Source organism: Rhinolophus sinicus, linkage group LG02, assembly GCF_036562045.2.
Source record: "Rhinolophus sinicus isolate RSC01 linkage group LG02, ASM3656204v1, whole genome shotgun sequence".
Lineage (NCBI taxonomy): Eukaryota > Metazoa > Chordata > Mammalia > Chiroptera > Rhinolophidae > Rhinolophus > Rhinolophus sinicus.
Window position 1 is genome coordinate 146,563,485 of NC_133752.1, and position 23,665 is coordinate 146,587,149.

General features: G+C 39.5%; 1 protein-coding gene across 1 annotated transcript in view; it reads right to left on the reverse strand.

The window, feature by feature from the left end:
* Positions 1 to 23,665, reverse strand: part of NCKAP1L (NCK associated protein 1 like) — a 40,485-nt gene that overhangs the window by 16,618 nt on the left and 202 nt on the right. The window contains exons 2-20 of the mRNA XM_019724390.2: positions 22,139 to 22,249; positions 21,342 to 21,434; positions 16,823 to 16,879; positions 16,215 to 16,357; positions 15,202 to 15,292; positions 14,977 to 15,114; positions 14,107 to 14,155; positions 13,853 to 14,009; positions 9,989 to 10,045; positions 9,606 to 9,702; positions 8,073 to 8,182; positions 7,769 to 7,901; positions 7,350 to 7,431; positions 7,109 to 7,167; positions 6,723 to 6,868; positions 5,322 to 5,454; positions 4,918 to 5,037; positions 2,700 to 2,845; positions 2,262 to 2,393 (exon numbers count right to left, since the gene is read on the reverse strand). Of these exons, the coding sequence (XP_019579949.2) occupies positions 2,262 to 2,393; positions 2,700 to 2,845; positions 4,918 to 5,037; positions 5,322 to 5,454; positions 6,723 to 6,868; positions 7,109 to 7,167; positions 7,350 to 7,431; positions 7,769 to 7,901; positions 8,073 to 8,182; positions 9,606 to 9,702; positions 9,989 to 10,045; positions 13,853 to 14,009; positions 14,107 to 14,155; positions 14,977 to 15,114; positions 15,202 to 15,292; positions 16,215 to 16,357; positions 16,823 to 16,879; positions 21,342 to 21,434; positions 22,139 to 22,249 (2,054 nt within the window). The remainder of the gene's footprint in view (positions 1 to 2,261; positions 2,394 to 2,699; positions 2,846 to 4,917; positions 5,038 to 5,321; positions 5,455 to 6,722; positions 6,869 to 7,108; positions 7,168 to 7,349; positions 7,432 to 7,768; positions 7,902 to 8,072; positions 8,183 to 9,605; positions 9,703 to 9,988; positions 10,046 to 13,852; positions 14,010 to 14,106; positions 14,156 to 14,976; positions 15,115 to 15,201; positions 15,293 to 16,214; positions 16,358 to 16,822; positions 16,880 to 21,341; positions 21,435 to 22,138; positions 22,250 to 23,665) is intronic.

The following is a 23,665-nucleotide window of genomic DNA, read 5'->3' on the forward strand; positions in this document are numbered from 1 at the left end:
ATGCCAGAGCTGGATGGAGAGAACACTTGGCTTACATGCAGCTATACCCAACACTAGACAAGGTGAGATAACTCTTCACACTGAACATCAGGTCCTCGAATAATATCATTTTGTTATAACGTTGATGAGATACTATAGAAACTTAACTCATGTTTATATGGTAAAATTGGTTTTGTTATATGTTGTTTCACTTAAAGTCACAGAACCTGTCAACTACATTAAGTGAGGACTTATTGTATTATTTTAGGGGCACACAAGAATACTTCTCCCCATTTCCTTCTGAAATACCTTCCCTAGGAACCTAAGAATTCATAATCAGAGTCAGTCCTTTGCCCTAAGGCTATTTTCCTTGTTAAAAGGTAAAGAGTAGGGAAAAGAACATCCCACTTTGTCAAAGCCTCTGTCAGTTATTTGTACCTCAGTATGAATGAGTTAATCAGACTCTTCCTAAAGCCTCAGATGTTTGGGGAGTTCTTTGTTTGTTTTGTGTTTTTTGGTAAAATGCTTATGGCAGGGGAAAGAAAGGAACTGGAGAGTCTGCTCCCCAGAGGAAAAGGAAAAGAGAGGAGGTACCACTTGAGGGAAAACAATACAGAAGGGACACACTGGGGCAAGCCTAGTGTATTTTAGAATTTTCATTGAGGCCAAACCTCTAGGCCAACCTTGGGGCTTTAGGAACAATGTCAGTGACGAAAGTATTAGAGATATTCAGGGGAAACTAGAAGATCACACCCATGCCACTCCAGGGCCTAGGAGCCACTGCCAGCTTCTGAAGGTTTATCCATGGACAATTATCAACTTGTCATCCTCTTGATGTGTGTATGTACCTGCGATACTTCCTTCCTTACAGCTAATGTGTATGGAATGGAAACAAACTAATTTTATCATCACCCAATCAAAAACCTAATTGAAAAATAAATCTGAAACTCCTACAATCAAAACACAGACTCCTCAGTGTTCTCCCTACGTCTGTCCTTGTCCCCCTAGTGTAGCCAGAATGATCTAATTGAACTACTGAGTGAAATCTTGCACTGCTCTGCTCAAAACCTGCCGAGGCTCCCCTTGTCACTCAGAATAAAAGCCGAAATCCTTACAACGACACAGACGCATCTGGACAGTATACCACTTCTCTGACCTCTCTAATCTCACCTCCTCCCAGTCTCCCCAGGGCTCACTGTGTTCCAGCCGCACTACTGGTCTCCTCCGTGTGCCCTGCACGTACCAGGCATGCTCCTACCTCAGAGTCTTGGCACTTGCTGTTTCCTCTGCTCAGAATGTTCTTTCCCCAATCACATGCTTGGCCTCCTTACTTCCTTCAAGAGTTTACTCACATGTCACTTTCTCAAGCAGCCCTTCCATGGCCACCCTATGCAAAAGCAACACACACACCACCACCACCACTACACACACACACACACACACACTTCCTGTGTCCCTTTCCTGTTTTATTCTTCTGCTTAGCAGTAATCAATAGCTAATCTACTATATATTCTACTTTATTTTGTTCCTCTATCCCCCCCACCCACCAGAAGGTAAACTTTATTGGGGCAGGGGTTTTTATCTCTTTTGTATTCTGCGATAGTAACAGCTTCTAGAACACTGCCGACACACACAGTAGCTGTTCAATAAACAATTGTTGAATGAATGAGTGACTATACTACATATTCCAAAGAAAACATCGAAGACTAGGGGATTATTCACAATAATTCTTCCTCTCTTCCCCCTAAGTGCTGCCTATAGTGCCCAATTCCAATATAAGGAATGTTCCTCCTCTGTAAGCAATGCAATGAGAGGCAAAGTGGAGGGAAGAGAATCTATCTTATCAAGACATAATACGTCAGGAACTTTGTACTCATTACAATCTTTAATTCTCTGCTAATTCTCAATTAGAGGTAATTCTCAATTATGTATCTATAAGGTAAGTGTCATTATCCTTATTTCACAGGGCAGGACAGTAAGGCCTAAGCAAGTTGAACAACCTGCTCCAATGTCTCAGCTAACGGCCAGGATCTCCACACAGTTCTGCTCACTGCAAAGGCTCTGCTCAGTCTACTAAACCAGTGGTGACCACTCTGGTTGTTCATCGAAACCACCTGTAGAGCTTTGGGGTTCTTTCTGTTTATTTGCTTTTCACAGAGAACTTATGCCAGACTGACTGCATCAAAATCTCCAGGGTGTCACATGACCACCAAGATGAATCTAATGGAACCCAACTTGATAATGACAATACTATCCAAACATAGACAAGGAAAGAGTGATACCTGTTGAGTCTGGCCTCCAGATGGCTGCTGAGATACTCCGAGGGGAAGATAGTGTGTTCAAATACAGAGAAGCTGTATACGTGATTCATTGTCAGTGCCAATTCTGTCAAGTTTATGTGCAGCTTGTCCATGCTGGGTAAAATTGAGAAAGTGAAATGCACCTTGATTATGGGTCTGGCACTGCCCGCTATTATCTGGGAAGGATTTGTCAGGCCCATGACCCTCAGATCCCTTTCATCTTCTAGGAACACTCAGCCTAGAACAGTGCACATTGAGGCTGACTGCAAAGGCAAAGTGGAAAACTTACATTTAAGTGCTTTTCCATATCTGTCATTCCCCACCACTGCTCTGCATTCTTTTGCCGTATCACCTTCCCCTTCCCTCTTCTCCCTTCTTTGATGCAGTGCCCAGCTCGCCCTCTCAGGCCCAGATCCTCACTTGGTAACAACGCCGCGGTTCTTCCGGTGACTCTCGGCTCCTGGCTTTTCTCTCTCAGGTTCTCCTTTTTTGGGAGTCTGCCTCTGCTTCATGGTTTTCTTGTTCTTGGCCTTGCTGATGGTAGTGGCACTGTGCTTAGGGAGAAGCTTTAGAAACAAACAAGTGACCGGAGAAAGGAGATTCATTCGTTCCTAAAATTGCCAAGTAGCCCACCTAACAGTTATAAAAAGGTCCCTCCATTATTTTCTGTTCTTTTATCTTTTTGCCTTTCTCTCTCTTCCCTTCCAGCATCTCTTTCTCTAACGAGGGCCTATTTGCAAACTGCTCACCTCTTACAGTTTTTATTAAATATCTCCCCATGTTTAGACTCAAAGTCTCCAGATGGCAGTGTCTTTCATAGATCAGATCATCAGTCCCCCAACCACAGCCTGAAAAGGAGCCTTTCCTAATGGAAAAATTCAAGGGAAAAGAATAAGATCTAAGAGCTCCACTCAATTGTACTCTCCAGGGGCTTCCAACCTGGGAAGACAGTTGTTTGTTGCTGGTATGGAACACCATCTCACCTGCTGTCCTGTGGAGACAGACACCCACAGCCTTCTGAAGACTCAGTTCATAGGTGGCCTGCACTCTTTCCATCTCTCTCTCTCTCTCTCTCTCTCTCTCTCTCTCTGTCTCTCTTTGAAATAAGACATCACGTTTCTCGCTAGTTAGTGGAAACATCAATCCTACCTCTCTTCTCTTCACTGAGATACCCCAGTTAGCCGTACAGAAAATGTCAGACAGACAGCATATTCAGGTATCTCCTTCAAGGTAATCACCTCGGAATGCTCCCCTTTTACCCAAATGCTGCTGAGCATGTGCAGAGCATGTCTGGAAACTCCTCACTTGGAATTACTCTTAGAGCAGCACAGGAGCCATGAGAAAACTGATTTTGTTACTTTATAGTTACACTTTGCTTTTTATTAAAGTCCAAACTCTGTTTCAAAAAAGTCAAGTCCACCTAGATGGACAAAGATGGTCCACCGTGAAATTATGCAAAAGTGTATGTGACAGACTCTGAAAGCAGAGCCCAAATGTGTAGCTCCGTTAGTAATGGGAGTATCACTAATTATCTAGTCAAAATGATAACTTCGGAGGAGCCAATACTCATTTGGTTACAGAAGCGCTGGTGTGCGTGAAAATCATTCCTCACATCATGGCTTGTCATCCCTGATTCAGCACTGGGCCAATCTCCGTGTCCCTTGCATACAGGAGATAGTCAAGTTGAGTGATGAATATACCCATCATTGCATTTTTTTGCATATCTTCTTTGAATTAATTATTGAAATGTCTTTCATAAATGTGTCTATACTCCTTTTTCCCTTAATCTAGGACATTCCCCTAGGACAGGGACTGTTACCTTCCTTCTGGGACCCCATCCCCAAAACCCAGCTTAGCCCCCAGTAAGTACCAAATAAAGACCACCTAACATCTATTGAGAGTTGTATACCAAATATGTAACATACTTTATTTCATTTAATCTTTATGATCCCTCTATAAAGAAACTATTTTTATCTCCATTTTACATATCAACCTGGCTCCCGTCTAGCAAAGTTGCTTCAAAGCCTGACTCAAATCCAGGAAGGGGTGGGTAGTCTGGGGCAACGACAGAACAAGTTCCTCATTTTCAAATTTTCTGAAATTGAGGTTGTGCGAATCGTGACCAGGTGCTGTGAGTCAGTCAAGGGAGGAGAGGGGAGGGGAAAACAAGCAGATAACAACAGGAAAGCAGCCCTGCAGATAAACACAGAGGAGGGGCCTACAAATGTTCAGGCAGCCACAGATTAAGGTGCAGATGGACAGCAAGGTGAGACAAGACAGGTGATCTAGGGGCCACTGTCCTAAGTACGTGGACCCAGGGCAGCGAGAAGAGGGGAAATAAATTAGAAAGTTAACTCATCTCTCAGAACTCTTTAAATGAGAGCACAGATTTCGTTGGAGTGCAGCTGTTCAAATAAGTATTTTTAGACACCCTATCTCATCCCCAGGGAGTAAAGACTTAAGGGACTACACGAAGAAAAGCATCCTGCCATAAACTCAAGTACACAAAAGCTCTAGCCTTATTTGAGTGAAACAGTTTAGATAACTTGGCATTTGAGAGGAAGACAAAGGTAGGAAGAGGGGAAGGCACCAAATGATAGCAAAGGGGCAACTTAAGCAGACAGAGGACTCAGCCTACCTGCTCGCTCAAGTTTCGCTGCTCAGCACAGATGTCCAGGATGCAGTTACTGGTCTGCTTGGCCAACTCTTCCAGGAAGGAATTGCAGTGATGAAGGCCGTGGCTTTTCAGGTGAGGGTACTTTGGGAAAGAAGAACCATGGAAGAAATTATCACCAAGACAGTCACTTCCTCCTAATATTGCTCTGCCCCCCTGGCCTGCGCTACCCATCCCTTCTACAGAAGAACCTGAAACCCAGAGAGAGAACACCGCCTACATAAAGTTGAGACAGTTAGGGACTCATATGACATACCTATGTTTGTGCCCTTCTTGGGACCAAAATCAACCCTTGGAATTGTGTTTTGAGGGAATATGGATGAGATGTGATGAGACAGATGACAGGGTTTGGAGTTCACGGTACCCACCTCCTCTGGGCACATCTCATGAGTGCAGTGGACAAAATGAGCACAAATCATGGGGAAGGCAATGGCATAACGCAACATGGTGGGTTCCTCCAGAGTCATAGCAAACATCTTCTCAAAGGTACGGAGATGAAAGCTGCAGAAAAAAAGGAAGGAGACTTAAAACCAGGGTTTAGGAGCTGGTCCCTTTGAAGTGGAGAGAATATTCATTCTTTCAACAAATATTTGTTGATATTCACCACTCTTCTCCTTAATTTTCCTATTTTTAAGGTAGACAGGAACTCAAGGACCTTAACTCTTTCAGACTTCTATACTGGACCCCAGGGCAGTTTAGTGACAATTTTCTTCCCTTTCCCTGTACAAAATTTACTATTCCTCCATTAGAACTTCTGCATGATTTGGGCCATTCCCAATTAGAAGTCCTTCAGTAGTACAAATTCACATGCTCCCAAAACTGGACACTCAGGCTCCAGAAAGCATTCTCAGATTAATTCCATGAGACTGATCTTCCCTAAACCCTACATCCTCTCAATTTCACGCACTCTATTTGCACTTTTTTACATTTGCAAGTATTATGTTGGTGTCCCTTTCACATGTGGGTGTTATATCTCCCCACCTATATTCAAGCAGAGAGCAGAGACAACATACTGTGTTGTTTGGTCCCTCAAAGTGTAGAGTTATGCACAACCGCAGCCACTTAATAAACGCTGAATGATACTACCGTGTTTCCCCGAAAATAAGACCTAGCCAGACAATCAGCTCTAATGTGTCTTTTGGAGCAAAAATTAATATAAGACCTGGTATTATATTATATTATATTACATTACATTACATTACATTACATTACATTACATTATATTATATTATATTATGTTATATTACATAAGACCCAGTCTTATAGCAAAATAAGACTGGGTCTTATATTAATTTCTGCTCCAAAAGACACATTAGAGCTGATTGTCTCGCTAGGTCTTATTTTTGGGGAAACAGGGTAAGGAAGACAAACTAATTTTCATTCTCCAAAGGCCCTATCTTCCAGCTCTCAATTATTTTCAGTTCTCCCCACTAAACCCCAAATTTTGCACATCTCTTCTAAATCACAATGTCCCAAGAATAAAAAAAGTTCCCAAAGATAACAGTGAGGAAAAAGATGTATTGACGGGTTATCCCAGAGAAGGGAAAGTGGGTAAACTCCAAATGTCAGAACAAAAGGATATCAACTTCAAATTCCTATCACTTGGTAGAAGCTGCAATGAATGAGCTGTGGAGTTTGAGTATCCACCTTTAAGGAATCATGAAAAAAAAAAAAAAAACCTTCCCATCCATCTGGGAGAATCACAGTCCTCCACAGAGACCATACAAAAGATCAGGTGAGTTGATAAAGAGCTTCTTATCAGGACGTACCAGAAAGTAGACAAGTCAGAAGTTTCCACCAGCATTTTCTCTACTGAGTCCAGCATTCGGGAGTGAAACACAATGAGGTTCATCACCTTGGCTAAGTCAGGGTTCTCGTGCAGGTGCAGGGGAGCCTTGGCCACACTGGTGTATGCCTGTGGTTGGAGTTGGGGAAGGGGTGGAGAAAAACAAGATGACAAACAAAACAAAAAAACAAAAAAAAAAGTCTTGGGGCTACAGTTTGGCTGGGGTTTTTCCTGTCCAATCAGCAGTTTTCAATGTTGAATCACTCCATATAGCAGAGTTAGGAGATAAAAAGAGATGGGATTGTGGGGGAGCAGGGGAGAGGTGGCTAGAACCTGAGAATGGGGAACTGTTAACAGGAACAGACCTACCTGTAGGCGGAACCAGTCCAGCCTCAATCCAGAAAATTCAAACTTCTCTCCACTATCAACTGCATAGAAAAATAGAAGTTAAAAGGCAATAATAAAGGAGCACCCTGTATCCAACTGCATAGAATGGTAGGTCCTCGTCAAAGCCATATTGCTCCATTCCCTGTTCAAGAGATCAATATTTCTAGAAAATAAAGCTGTTCCCCCTCACACATGTCCTGCCTCTTCCACTTCCTCCAGTTACCTTGTTTCAGATTCAGAGAGGAGAGAGTACTGACGAATGAAGACATGATGATGGACTCCTCCTCAGGACATACAGACAGGTTCTAAAAGAGAAGTTGGAGTTACCGTCAAGTGGGCAAGGTTCGATCAGTGTCTGAAGGTAGAAATGCTAAGTGCCACAGAAAGAGTCAAGCAAGAGATGGAGGAAACCTCCTGGGTTCCCTACGACGCTAACACCTAATTTCACTTTTTCTCTGCTATTTCTATGTAGCTTCACCTTGGGGTAGAGGGGGAAACTGCTGAGATTATTAGTCTTTTTTTTTTCTTTTGACAAATGTAGAGGGGGAAATAAGGCTTTTTGAGATTCAGCTAGGGTGTTCTCCAGGGGGAAATGACCAGGGATTGCCCTTTAATTTCCAAAGAATAATCAAGTTAACATACTTGAATGATGTCACTGAGCACAAGAGCATCAAATCTGGCCAGGTACTGAAGGTGGTATTGCTGTATCACTTTGACATGTCTTCGGACGAGAGCCCTAATCTCCTCCAACAAGAAAAGCAGTTCTGCAATGCTCCTACAAAGTCAAGGATGAGAACAGAGAGATGTATGAGATTAGAAATATGAGCAGAGACAAAAACAGTGATAACAGGGCAGAAACTGAAACTTCCTGAGGTCATTTGATGCCTCCCTGTCCCTTTTTCCAGTCCATCTAAGGTCAAGATTCTTAACCATGTCAAGTACTAACGAGTCAGCGTAGTCCTCCGGTGTCTTTGTCTTGGTGACGTTTTCTGAGTGGCGAACCAGCCAGGTAACCTCATCACGAATGAAGGACAGGGCCATGAAAGCATAAAGGGCCTAAGGGGAGGACAGAGACTATGAGAATTTTCAACTTTAAAAATGGATTTCAAAGCACAGAGAAAACTACCATAATAATATGTACGAGGTATGATCAAACACTATGGTGAATGTTTAAATAAATAAAAATTATAGTAAAAGACACATTGCCATTAATCCCCCTCAAAATACTCCTCTCACTTCGAGCACACTTATCCCCACTGTTCTTGCCACTTGCTGAAGTGGTTTTGGAAGTCCTCTTTTGTGAGTGTCTTTAGATGCACTGTCGTAGATGCCTCGATGTCCTGAATCATTTTGACTTTGGGGAAGAGCCAGAAGTCACGTGGTGCCAGATTCAGTGAATAAGGTGGATGATGTTTTTATTTGACAGAAATTGCCAAATACCAGAAGCGATGTATGACGTGGAGCGTTGTCATGATGGAGGATGATTTATGGCATGCTTTAAAACACACCTTCTCTCAACTGTAGCGCACACCCAACTGACTGCACCAAACAAGTTGAAACTTGTCACACACTGTTATTAAGGTTCAACATGCCACTTCCTGTATTGAAGATCACTGCCTTTCCATTGGATGGCACTCAGCAGCAGCATTCACCATATCTTTTTTATTACAACAGAAAGGCTCCGTGTCATCGCTTCCAGTACAGCAATTTCTGTCAAAAATATTATGGTGTGTCCTCATCCACCTTATTCACTGGATCTGGCACCGTGTGACTTCTGGCTCTTCCCCAAAGTCAAAATGATCCTGAAAGGTAAACATTTTGAAATCGGTTCAGGACATCGAGGCAGCCACTATAGCACAACTAAAGACACTCATGAAAGAGGACTTCCAGAACTGTTTCAGAAAGTGGCAAGAATGATGGGATAAGTGTGGGGGAGTATTTTAAGCGGGATTAATGGCAATGTATCTTTTACTCTAATAAAATTTTTTTAATTTAAACATTCTCTGTATTTTTTATCACACTCATATATGGGTACAATTGTTAGCTACACCAACAATAGTATCCAATAAACACAGAGACCCACAAAAAACTATGTGACACAGAATCAGACAGGTATATATGTTGACATTAGCTCACAGTCAATACTCTTTCCTCCCTATCAAACTAAATTTTAGAAATATTTACTAGGCATTTATGTGATTTAAAAAAAAAAAAAAGCAAGGTCTGTCTTTAATTAGTTCATACTCAAATAGAGGATAAGACAAGTACACAAATAGCTAAAATACATAATATGCTACATTAATGCCCCGAAAAAGATACAAAACATTTGTTGTACTCCAAGAAGACTCAAGGGAATTAGCATGTACATATACAAACAGACATCAGAAGACTCAGAAATGCAAAAACTCATGAATGCCAAAGTCAGTCCCCACACAGAGTCTTTTATCATCATCACCCTCCCAACATTCCTTTCTCTTGCCTTGGGACCTAGTAGTCCTGGTTCATCAGTTAACACAGTCACCAGCTCCTTCACTGCAATCCGCAAAAATTCACGTCGTTGACAATGAAACTGGCCACTGAGAAAAGAAAGTGGAAACTAGAGAACATGGCCCCTCCCACCCTTAAAAACCCTCTAAAGGCAGCACAGACGAGAGCTGCATTTAGGAAGCGGTGTCAGGCAGAGGATGTTTCCATGCTACAGTTAGCCTTTGTAAGAAAACACGAGGATCTGAGAAGCAGCAGCCAGTTCTTCTTGGGTTGAGGCAATAAGCCTGTACAGAAACTTGGGCTGCCTTAGGTGACAACAAAGGCTAGGAGAGATTCCTCCTCCCTCCCCCCAGGAGAACCCGTTTCCCCCTTTACCTGTTTGCAATGACATGTTCCTTGCTTTCCTTGATGTCTGCCACTCGCTTGCCATACCTGAGGGTTGACACAAGCACAGAGACATTGGCTATACCACTGGTCAGAGGCCTTGTCCCACCTTCCCACTCCTCAGAGATTCCAAGCGACAGCCTGGGCGAGCACGGGCAGCCCTCACTATCAAGATCTTCCCAAACCCCACTTTTCACCCTGGCCTATTTAATAAGAGACTAATAGAGCTTAGAGACTGTTCAGTTCTCTTCATTATTTTGCAGATAAAGAAAATAATATTAATACCTAGGGGAAAAAATGACTTGCCCAAATTCACATAGGGTTTTAATGGCAACGCTGGGACCAGATTTCTAGTCCTGTGCTCCTGCCTTGACACCTCCAAGCCAAAGTGCTCTTTCTGGTTTAAGGGAGATTAAAAAAGCAGTGCATAAATATGACACAGGCCCTGCTCTCAAGTAAAATAGTTCTTCCTGCTCTGCCTTACGTCCTATTTCTACCCCACCTCTTAGAATTTAACAGTTATCAGCTATCTATCCTTTTGTCACTTTAATCTCTCCCTCTCCACTAGTTTGTTCTCTTCTCCCAACAAGTAAGTTCAAAGCCTCCCTTACTCTAGGAAGACCATTTCTTGACCATGACAATCTATTAAACTTTGCCCACTCTCCCACTCCACCAAATTCCTCCAAGGAGATACTTATGCTCTTTTTACTTCTTCACCTTTCACTAACCCTTGAATCCCACAGGCCTTTGACACTACACACCTTGCTCTCTGTAAGGTCAATGTGAACTTTTAAATCACCATAGTAAATGGCCTTGTCATTGTTCTTGGTTTGTCTGTAATACTTGACTTTCCTCACAATATCTCTTTTTTGCTATTAATAACCCATGCTCAAAAATCCCACATTACCTTAGGCTCTTTGCTCTCTATGTTCCTTATATCTGTCTTCTCTTGTTCTATATCACTATTGCCACATTAGTTAGACTTCAAAACCTTCCATTTCCCTTCTCCAACCCACTCTCGTATAGAACTTAGCACAGAATCAAAGAAATGTCGAGTCGGACAGTGTCTTAATTAAATCAGGATTCAACTCCACTGGCAGGTAATTATTTCATGGTACGATGGAAAGAGACAGCATTAAGAGTTGAAAAATCTGGAATTATTTCCTCCTAATTCCACCTCTTAACTAAGTGACATTGAGACTGAGCCTCCATTTTCTCATTTATAAAAAATATATTAATACTTACAACTGCGTGTAAGTATCGTAAAGATCAAATTAGATCATTTATGTCAAAGATTCCCTAAACTATAAAGCTGATGTTACTTGTTCTTAGTGATGGGGAACTGAACATTCTTCAAACATCCCTTCCGTTTCTTAGAAGGAGTAATCATTAGAAAGGTTTTCTATATATCTACCAAGATATGCAGATATATATTGATCCAAATCCACTTCCTATATCTTCAAATTATTAATCTTAAATTATGCTCTCTTAATTTTGGCAATGATTTCTTGTATGATAATACCCACTTTTTGAGAATATGAAGAATAAGTATTCTCATAGACTGTAGATAATATATCTATTTAGAGGGCAATTTGGTAAGCTATTAAAATTAGAAATAGGCATGTCCTTTACCTAAGCAATTCCATTTCTGAGAATTTACCCTATAAAAATGTTCACAAAGATATATATATATAACTAAGGGTGTTCATTATAGCATTGTTTGTAATTATTTTTTTAAAGACTGGAAACAGTTTAAATGTCTATCAATAGGGGATTGGGTAAATAAATTATGTTACACCCACAAAAAGAAATACGATTTGACTGTTAAAAATAAGTCTTTATAGACTGACATACAAAGCTATCCAAAATACAGTAAGTGAAAAAAAGCAAACTGCAGAACATACTGTAGAATGTGGATCCACTGCTTTTTAAAAATTGCTTATATAAGGTTGAAAATATATGCATACCTTTACATGTTTATATATAAACACAAGCATCTGGAGGACATACACCAAACTATTCTGGGATGTGAGATTATAGTCAACTTCTACTTTGTATTTTTTACATTTCTGGTTGTTAGTTTTGTAACTACAAAAAATGATAAAGGTATTTGACCCCTTCCTTAATCCCATACCGCCTTCTCATTATAGCTCTCTCTCTATTCTTCCTTTCATTGTCAAACTCCTTGAAAGAGTTATCTATTAAATTCCTTATTTCCCATTTGCTCCTAAACCCACTGCTACCCAGCTTTCAACCTCACCACTCAACTGAAGTTGTTCACAAGAAGGACACCAAGACCATCTTTATATCCAAATCCAATAAGCGTTTTTCAGTCCTCATTTTCTTTGAACCCTCACATCATCTAACATAGATAAGCAGTCCCTTCTTGGAGTGTTGTCTTCCCTTGACTTCTGCTTTCCCTCTTCTTAACACCCCTCATGAATTTATCTGCCTCTGCTGGCCCTTAAATATCAATATTCCCAGAGGTTCTGGCCAAGTCTCTTCTCACTGTAAATGTTCTCCTTGCGCAATCTCACCTACTCCTGTGGTTTTGATTACCATTTCACTCATCTCTATCTGAATTCAGATCTAACTCCTAAATTCCAGAACCACTAAGTAAAAGGTCTAACATGCATCTGTCTTCAGTATCCTACAGACGTTTCAAATTCAACCTGCTCAAAACTGAGTTCATGATCTTTCCCCTACACACTAGGTCTTCAGGAATACCAAGAATCCAAAATGCCAAGCATCCATACCAGGAACCTTGACTTCATCCTCAATTCCCCCTAATTTACTTAATTAATCTCTGCCTCTACTTTTGTCCATCTAATCTCTTTTCTTCCCTGCAACCAGAGTGATTTTTCTAAAATGCAAATGTGATCATGTCATTCCCGTTTGAAATCACTCAGTAACTCCCTATCCTTTTTAGGACAGGTTCAAACTCAATGAGAGGACATACAAGGCTCCAATTACCTCTTTAAATCTCTCTCTGACATCCCCACCTTTGTAACCCAGCTGCCCATGCACTAAGCTACTTGCATTTCCTAGAACTTGACATGCTCCCTCTTGCCTCGAAATCTTGATAGTTTCTCTACCTGGAATATCTTTCTCTGCCTTAAGCAACTCTCCTGCCTTTCCACATCTACACACACACACACACACACACACACACACACACACGTACACACACACACAGAGTTCACCGTTTTAACTCTTTAGGTCTATCTGTCCAGGATTTTCTGGATCCTCCTAGACCAGTTTAAGTATTCTTCTAAATGTTTTCATAGCACTTTATGTTTATATATCATAATCCCTTACGATATCACAAAAGTTTGTCTATTTTTCACCAATTTGTCAACTCCCTGAGAGCAGAGACTCTGTCTTTGTTTATCTAATAAGCACATATATAGCACTTACAATGTACCAGGCACTTTTCTATGTGCTAATTTATAAATAGTAATTCTTTCATTCCTCATAACAACCCTATTAGGTAGGTCGCAGGGTAGTAGTATTATTATCCCCATTTTATAGGTGACGAAATTGAGGTATGGCAGAGAGAAGTTAAGTAACATGCCCAAGATCACACAGCCAGTAAGGAAGTGGTAGAGGTGGAATTCAAACCCAGGAAGTCCGGTTCCAGAGTCCTTGCTCTTAGTCTATATGCTATCTTCTTAATTAATACATCCCTAAAATCCAGTGAAGTACCTCGTCAGTAGTAGGTATTCAATAAATATTTCTTCAATAATTAAAATTAATCCTTACCACCCATACTTGGGACACTCATGGAGACTGAAAAAGGATGTGAGGAGGGGCTAAAAATCCTAAAAGAAGATGAGTTTGGCTCTCCTGTCTCACCCTTTCAAACCGCTAAACAGGTCCTCGGTGACCTTGTGCACCTGGAGCACATCCTCCCGGATGAGGGTGATGTACAGGGAGCCTTGCAGGCACAGCTTCCATAGCTTCTGGCACTGGCTGTTGGAGTTGAGGCATCCATGACAAAGAAGAAACCCAACTGCAGATGGGTAAAACAGTGCAGAGGAAGATTTCAGAACTTGCTCTCCATGTAACACGCTGCTCTATCTCTTCCCACCTAGTCCCACAAAACTTACTGATAATCCAGCGCTCCATCACTTCCACAGGCAGATACTCACAGGCCATCTGCAGGAAGAAAGGCAGAGTGGGCAAGCAGTTGTTTAACTTGGTCTTCCCCTAAAGACTAATGCAGTCAAGCTAGAATGCAAATACCAAAACCAACTTTTATTTTACCGGACTGGATAACAGCACTTTGATAAGCCAATAGCTGGGAGACCTGCCATTAATGGAGGTGACGCACTGGAAGTGAAGTGAGGAAAAAAGAATACAGTTGAGGAAAGGAAAAGCAGCTTGGGTTGGAAGTCAGGACAAACAAAAGGTTTAACATAACTTCTCTTCAACAGTTCAGATACTTTCAATAACTGGAGAAAAAGATTCAAAACCTTCTCACAGTTTCTCCCTCCTTTGGATTCTTTTACCACTTAAAGGATAAATCACTCATTTGGTGCTTCTCATTCATCGTCTGCCATCAGTTGTATTTTTATGACTACGTGGCATATCTTCCCTGCTAGATTTTAAGTTCTTTGAAGCAAGGACAGTGGACCCATAGTCACTGAATAAAAAAACATTTGTTAATTAATTGATGCCAGGCTCAAGTCCCTACTGGACTGAATAGGCGCCTGATGATTCAGTTTCATCCATCCATTCATTCTGTGAATATTTACTAAATTCCTTCTATGGGCAGGAACAAAAGATCCAACCAACCATGATTTGGTCCAAACAAAAGATCCAACCAAACAAGATTTTTTCAGCGACAAGAGGTGATCAACTTAGAGGCACAGAGCTAAAGCATTCATAGGGCTGCTGTTCCCTGAAAGAAGCACCCTCTCCAGAGATGGCTTTGGCGAGGAGAACATCCCTACTGACAAGAGGAAAAGGGGACTCACTGTGTCTGAATGAGCAGGGTTAATCATGGCGGGGGGCGTACTGATGAGACTTAGAAGCTGGGCGCTGCGCCACTGATCAGCCCCCTGGTTCCTTCTGACAAAGAGGAAGTGCAAGGAAAGGAGGGCTCCACTCACAGCCTGCAGGGAAAGCAAATGTACCCCAATGTCAGCGATGGGGAAATATACTTGTGCCTGAGGAATTCCCTACTCTCTCAGGGAACTTGCCTTTGTGTGAGGTCCAAACTCTTCTGTCAGCTTCTTCAGGGGGTGGTCATACTCCAAGACCATCTGACTCAGACGAGCATAACTGGGGTCACTGGAAGAAAGCAGAGGAAAGAGCAGTTACAGGCCTCCTTTAACCACGATGTAAATGCTTATGTTTGCATATAGGATAAAGATGTGTGCATAGGCTGGCATTCTTCACCACCTCCACAGGTGTTCATACTAAACTGTAAATTACATATATGGATAACCCATTCCAGGCCCAGGTGTATTAAACTATGGTTAGATAGAACCAGATAATTTGGAGCAGGTAAATGAAAGTTTCTTTCTTATAAGCACCCAAAATAGGGTTGGACACATGATAGGTACTCTATAAATTCATGTTGATTAGTTATAAATCAAGTAATATGCCTGAAGCCAATTCTATGTACAATCAAAGGATATATACACATTCAAAGGTAATGGGTAAGGGAGGTGCCTAGGTATTCATGTAGACACATCATGCATAGAACAATATGCCACAGCTACTCTGATCCCTCTGGTCTTCATTCTTTCAACCCTTAAATATTTTTATTTGCACTAATGGAGGAGTACAGAATTGCAGATAATCCAAAATCTATTTATATTTGGCTTCAAATGTATCATACATCACTTTCTTCTAATGGTTTTACGTTGCTAATATTATTCCTACCAATACTTAAAACAAAACAAAAAAATATTTGCCTTTCACAATTAACCTGAAAAGCAGAGGGAAGCCAACCCAGGATTGAAAACTGATCAGAGACAATGCAAACTGGATAACCCACTAGCAGACACTGAAGAGTTAACTATATGTAAAAGTGCACTTGTTAGTATATGCCCTTATAAGTATTCTAACTTGTTTTATTTTCCCTGTATCATCAGGTTGATTATAGGTTCTCATGTGAGAAAGCACGGCATCTATTTCCTTTGTGTCCACCCCCTACCTCATAGCAACATGCATGAAATTCTTTATCTCCTATATCCCCTTAACTCACACATGCCCTTGCATCATCTCCTGGGCACAGTTGTACAAGCCAATTAGTACCCGTCGATCCTCAATCCGTGACAGAAGGAAAATAACTGAGGTGTAAGTCACGATCAAGTCCAGGTAACTCCGAGTGAAGTCAAAGTTGAGATTCTACAAGGAAAATACATAGGAACCCAAGAACATCAAGGCCAATTAATCCCTACTATCCCGAAAGGGTCTTTTTAGAAAGAAGAACTCACAGGATTGAAAATTCAGGAGAAAACTGGAACAGAAGTCAGGAGCCAAAAGTGAGCACAAGATAAAAGGAGGCCGAGAAATAAGGTAGCATTTAGGGGTTGAAGGGAGTGGAATAAGTACATTTTTGTGTAACTTTTGTATTAAATAAATCACATTGCTGATTCACTTCACATGTAAACACACTTTAACTTCAGCACATTTTAATGAAAGAATTATAGTCCTGGAATGAATAGCCATTCATTATTCACTATATTATATATATTATAATATATATCACATAGTCCTGAAGGAATTGTTATTCCTCCAGTCCCATCCCATCCCTCAGAGTCCCAACTGAGACATTTTCTGTGGATAGAAGAGAATTGCAAAGAATCTTACGATATCAAAATGGCACTGGCAGGCATCAATGGTGTTGAGAAGTTCATAAACATGATCCTGGGGGTAGAATTGGAGATGAGAGTGAATAAAGAGAAGATGACTTGTACAACCAGAATTTGAAGGGAAGGGTTCTCTCCCTTATAGGTCCTAGGGAGCCACTGAGTCACATAGGGAGGCATTGCTGAATAGAGAGTGTTCCTCCTCGGTACATCAGGGGACCCCTATCAGGCTTACCCTGTGCCAAGTTCCAATGTTTCCACAGGCACAAGTCATTACTATATTAGCACACTCTCCCTGATCTTATCAACCCAGTGCCCCTTTCCTCCACACACACACAGACCCCCCCCCAAAAAAAGTCACAAAATGCAGGTCATTTGATAGGCTGTTCCTAAAATGCCAAAAATCAGACCATTTTTATTGACAAATCCCAAAGTCAGTCTGTTCTTGGATGCTGTCTCCTGTTCTCAGAGGTTTATCATTAAAAAGTGGAAATACAACCGGATTTTCTATGTGTTTCTATTTAATGAACACTTATTGTGTGTTAAGTACTTACTAGGTAACTTACATATACTTTATTTAACCCTCATTTCAGTGTGATAGGGATTCTTTTTCTTTTCATACATAATTTTACCTAAATAAATATGCAGGTTTATTGTGGACACTTTCCTTCCCCCACATCAGCACCTACCCGCTATCCTGCCCCAACCCACACATAAACCAGTTTAACAACTTGGTATATCCTTTCTTAATTTTCTCGCTATTTATAAAAATCCTAAGTGAAGTGAAAAATATGTCCCCACAATTATTTGTACTCAAATGCTTGTGGCATCTTATGCATAATGGCCAAAAACTGGACACAACCCAAATGTCCATGAACAGGTAAACAGATAAATTGTATTCATGCAACGGAATACCACTCAGCAAAAATAGGAAATGAATTGCAGATACATGAAACAATATAGAGAAATCTCAAAATCTTTATGCTGATTAAAAAAAAGACAGACACAAAAGAATACATGCTATACAGATTCTAACTGAACCTCTATAAAAGAAAAATCTAATCTGGAAAGCAGATGAGTGGTTGCTTAGGGTGAAGAGTTGGGGAGGGAGGGATTGACGGGGGGAAAAGAGGAACAGAGATCATTCTAGGTAATGGAAATTTTCTATACTTTGATTGCGGTGGTAGTTGTTACACTGGTGTGTATACATTTGTCATACTTATTAAAAACGTATGGGAAGAAATGTTTCCAAATTATCTTCCCAAAAAGACTGTATGTAATCAACATATAGGGAAACCAAAACTAAGAGCAGTTAAAAAACTTGCCCAAGATCACAAAGCTAGTGAGGGATAGTATCAGAATTAGAACCCAGAGCCCATGATCTTCCCTCTATGCTACAGGACTTCCAGTCCTCCAACTAGATCTAGGCTGCCTCATTTGCTAGGAGGGTCTTTCTACAACTCCTTCCTGCAGCCCAGTTCCCATAGAATATAGCTGAGGTTCACTTTCAACCACTCACAACCAGTATCACTACATAGGTCTTATACTCTAAAGACAAGAATCAGAAATAAATGGAATTAATATTTGTTGGCCTATTTTTTTACTATATGCTAAACACTGAGCTAGATGTTTTCCATACGTCATATCATTTAATTCTCATAAATATGTCATGTAGTAAATCTTACTTCCCCATTTTATAGATAAAGAAACTGAAATTCAAAGAGTTTCTTGTCTAAAGTCATACATCTTGTAAGTGGTAAAGCTTAGATCTGAAACCAGGTCTGTCTGATTCAGAGCCTACCTACTTTAAATGCACAATATATCTCTACTGTTTCTATGTCCCTTCCTGCCCTAAATGAGCCATACCAACACCGTAAGCTCAGAACTTTAGCAATGCAGCAACCAGAAAGAGTCCTAAAATCTCCTTTGGACTCCAACTTTCCTAATAAGAGGCCTTTCTTATTTGCTTCCAGCATTCTTTCCACTACCTCTACCAGTGCCCACCTTTTTCCTAATTACTACTCTCAATTCTAAGATTAATACCTCTGACCTGACCCTACTGCAAACCTTACAATGTTCCATGTCCCCACTTCTCTCTTTATTGTGTGATCTGAAGAATGGCTGTTGTATCATCTGCAGAAATACTATAATACCCTCACAAACTTGGATTGTTCAGATGGCTGACATTTGTGTTATTTCGTGAATGCATTAATAATACATGTCCACTGCAGAAGATACAAACAAGCATAATTTTAATTCGTTTTTAAAATCCCACCAATCAGAAGTTCTAATCTTACCAATCAGAAGTTCTAATCTTCTGCATGTGCATGTTTATCTATGTAAATATACATTTTAGGGACACTTTACATCTTAAGCTGTATTGTACTTTGCCTTTACACTAAAGAACATGTGAAGAACATTTTTCCATGCCAATTAATATGAATATATATTATCATTTACAGCTGCATAACATTCATTTATAGACATATACTCTGAACTTTAAACAAACTTCTATTTATTGTCATGACAAAAATAATGCAACCGTTAGATTCTTAACTCTAGGCTAAAATTCAAATTGCTATTTAAAAATTCAAACTCACCCTCCAACTATTATGTCAAGGGCCTCTGGTTCCTAATAAAGGTCTTTTGTTATTAAAAAAAGTAATAATAATAATGCAACCGAGTACATTCTTGTACATACATCTTTGTGCTTCTATTTTATTGCTTCCTTAAGACAAATTTCAAGTAGAACTGCTACATTAAAAAGTATGTACTTTTAAGACTTTTGAAACACATTATCAATTTGCCCCTTCAAAAATAATTTTTTAGTTTGTTTACATTTACAAAAATAATATATGCTCATTGTTTATGTAATATTTCTACCAAACACTGTTAACAATCAGACAAACCCAAATAACTAATCTGGACTCTTCAAAAAGGTCAATGTGATGAAAAACAAAAAAAGGCTGGAAACTATTCTAAAGACTAAAGAGACATGACAACTAAATTCAGTGTATGATCCTTGAGACAACTAAAGGAATGTGAATATGGGCTATCTATTAATTCATAGTATTTTACAATTTCCTGAGTATGATAATTACATTAGGATTACGTAAGAAAATATTCTTGTTCTTAGTAGATGTATGATAAAAGTATTTAGGGAGGGAAATGTCATAATGTCTGCAACTAACTCAAATGGTTCCGACAGAAAAATAAAGGTAAGCAAACATGGCAAAATACTAACAATTAGGAAATCCACTAGAAGAGTAAAACAATATTCATTGTACTACTCTTGGAATTTTTCAGTAGATTTGTAATAAATTATTGAGGAATAATACTTTAAAATTTTAACTCAAATAATACAAAAATGTATAGCTAGGTAAATTAAGGCCAATCATAATACATTCCCACCAAAGGTAGTTATTTTTCAGTCTAATGTATAATATTCCAAATCTTTCCTATATATACACTAACACAATGTGTAGTAATATAGTGTTAAAAGCTTATGTATCTTTTAAAATAAAAATGTAATTGTATCCTATACTATTCTGCAACTTGCTTTCACTTAACAATACAACTTACCGTATTTTACCATGTATAATGTGCTCTCATGTATAATGTGCACCCACACTTTTGGCCCAAACTTTCAGGGGGGAAAAATCTTTGGTTTTAATTTTTTAATTCAAATTTTTATTTGTTTACATTTAGGTACTTGTTTTTTGTATTATAAAGGATTTTTAGCATTTATTTTTTAACATGTTATAATACGAGAAATTTTATGTCACAAATAATTACAAAACTCAAGAACAGATACAAGGTACAAGAAATTTTATGTACCGATAACAAATTTATGATATTTATGCATCATAGAAGGCCAACGATATTTACACATCATAGAAGGTCAAGAACTCTTAGTTGTTGCAAGTTCGTCGTAAATTCAACAAAACTGTTTATCATATGTCAGGGTATTATTTTGCATATGGATATTGTTATTGATTTCTAGAGTTACACTTTTAACTCATAAGCATAAACAAAAGAATTTAAAACATTTATATAGATACAGAATTAGTACTACCCATATACCGTGTTTCCCCCGAAAATAAGACTGAACCAGAAAATAAGCCCTAGCATGATTTTTCAGGATGCTCGTAATATAAAATAAGCCCTGTCGTATTTCCCCAAAAATAAGACTGGGTCTTACATTAATTTTTGCTCCAAAAAATGCATTATGGCTTATTTTATATTTCGAGCATCCTGAAAAATCATGCTACAGCTTATTTTCCAGTTAGGGCTTATTTTGGGGGGAAAGTGGTATAATGTGCACCCTTATTTTTCCCTTACAAATTTGGGCAAAAAAGTGCACATTATGCACAGCAAAATACAGTAGCTACCCTTCAATATCAGTACATCTTATTCTTTCAAGAAACAGTATTAAGCAACATAAATGAACATTTATTAAAGAAGGAATAACCTCAGAAGGACAATGCCTACATGGGGGACCTGGGCTAGAGAGGGCTCACCCGAAATTCCATGACATCCACAAATGACTGGTAGTAGTTGGTGAGAAATCTAATTATCTCAGTTTTTTCCCGATGTACTGGTCCTAAATGTTGCTGAGAGAAACACAAAACAAAATTTAAAAAAATAAGAAGACAAGTGATCAAAGTAACCCAAGAAGAAAATAAGTTATACCTAAAACGTTCTTAAAGACAGTTGAAGTACACTGACAAAGGAAGTTGGAAAATCTCCTTTGAAGGTCTTTAAACAGAGAAGATTCTCTATGTAGGAGGTAGGATGGTTATGTGATTCTGACTAGATATAGAATGCTAAATGAGAAGAAATTTCAAGGTCCCTAGAGGTTTACCAAAGCCAAAAAAAGCATAATAAGATACTGTAGGTAAGATGGTAAGAAATCTAATGCTGACATTTCATAAGGGATATCCCACCAGACACATAATTCTAAGATAATTAGCAAGGAAACTTTGAGTGGGAAACAGGAACAACAATAAAACATATGCACCCTGCTGGATTGTTGGGGTGTCTCTCTGTAAGAACAAAGTGTTCTCATGAAGTTTGCAATTGAAAAAGTGGCCATGCTTTGCTCAAGACCACCCTGGGAGAATTGCATCTTATCTCAGAATTCTCAGGACTCCAACAACCTGAAGCCCTGTGATTGAGCCTACGAAAACTAAAAGAAGGCTGTTCTATTTCCTGCAAAGTTTAAAGAAAGGCAGTCAAAGAGGAGAGTTTGAGACAGACATTCAAGCATAGAGTTAGAGTTATGTCAGAGAAGAGAAAAGAGGGACCACATCCTCACCGTGCTGTTTCGGACATCTATGTTGGGAAATTTCTTGTTGATGTACTTGAGAGATGATTCCATGGACTTTTCCAATAAGAAAGGTGGCTTGGATTTGGGGTCTGAACATGTCTGCACAGATAAACCACACTATATTTCAATACTTTCTTCTGCCATTCAGAAACATACCTCTCTTCCTGTATCATGCATTCTCATACAATCTCTCTTAGGGAAAGGGAGTCTGAAAATTCATTATAAAAGCATAAGAGTAGGTTCGGAACAAGTTCCAGGACATTAAGCAAACTATTAGAAGAGCTAAATAACTTGGGCATCTTGTCTTGCCATGTAAAGCTTAATGTCTGCTGGGCCCCAACACAAAGAGGAAGCTCTCCCCACCCCTCAGCTGAAGCCGGAAGGAGTGAGAAAAGCAGCTGCTCAGGAGTTAGACTTTGAGGGAGACACAGTGTCTTAATTATGTACGTTAAGTGAGTAAATCATCACAAAGGGCATTTATAGGAGACATGCGAACAAAGAAACCATGTTCTTGGTGATTTGTTTGATTTAAAAATGCACAAACTTGACCAGTAACATAATAGCTGACATTTCTAATTCCATTAATGAGATCTTGAAGTCTTTCATATTTTTAAAGATTGGAATCTTTTATAATGATTCATAATTATGTTAGATTAAGATGATTTTATTTTAACAATCTAAAACTTTATGGAAGAAGATTAATATGCTTTAGGGTAAACATCACACTAGACAGTTTTGCTTCATTTACTTTCTGGTTATTTATGATTTCTATCTTATTTTGCCCAAATTCTCTTTAAAAGCTATTATACCTACTACTGAGAAACTCATCATTTTTATAAAGGGAACTAACGGGAAGACCAAAATTAGTAATAAATTGATATGATTAAAATTAAAACCCATTTTTAAAAATGCACGGAAGTTTCTTCCCCAAGTCCACTATTTTCTCTTCCAGAAACTCCCCACTCCCACTCCTGTATTTATCTCTTTACTTCCCTTGCCACCAGCTTCTCTCAACTCCACAGTTCCTACCCTAAACATATACATACACAACCACAGCATAAACTGTCTCCGACTGTAAGTACCTCAGAAGGCACCTACCTTTTTTTTTTTAATGTAAATATCACACTTATTTTTTCCTCTTTGGAAAGCACTTCCACGGACGCTTTTGCTGAGACACAACTTTGAGTATCTTCAGTGCGTATGGGATCAGCAATAAACAATAAGACCCAGAATTCTAGATTCCAGACCATTATCCAAGTGATTCAGAACACAGCTAATTATTTACCACCCCACCCGTACCCCCATACCTAGCAGAAAGCAGATTCTCTCAGTGGGCTGAAAATAATACCTAGAAAGGGGAAGTCCTGAGAAAAAGCCTCCCTTCCTGCTTTGCCTATATAATCCAAGCTACTGGAGGCCAGTTAAACCAGAGGGAAAGAGGAAAAAGTCTAACTGCTGGACCTGCCGGCCTCAGGGTTCCCTGCCCCATTACCGCTGCAATAATTAGTAGTAGTC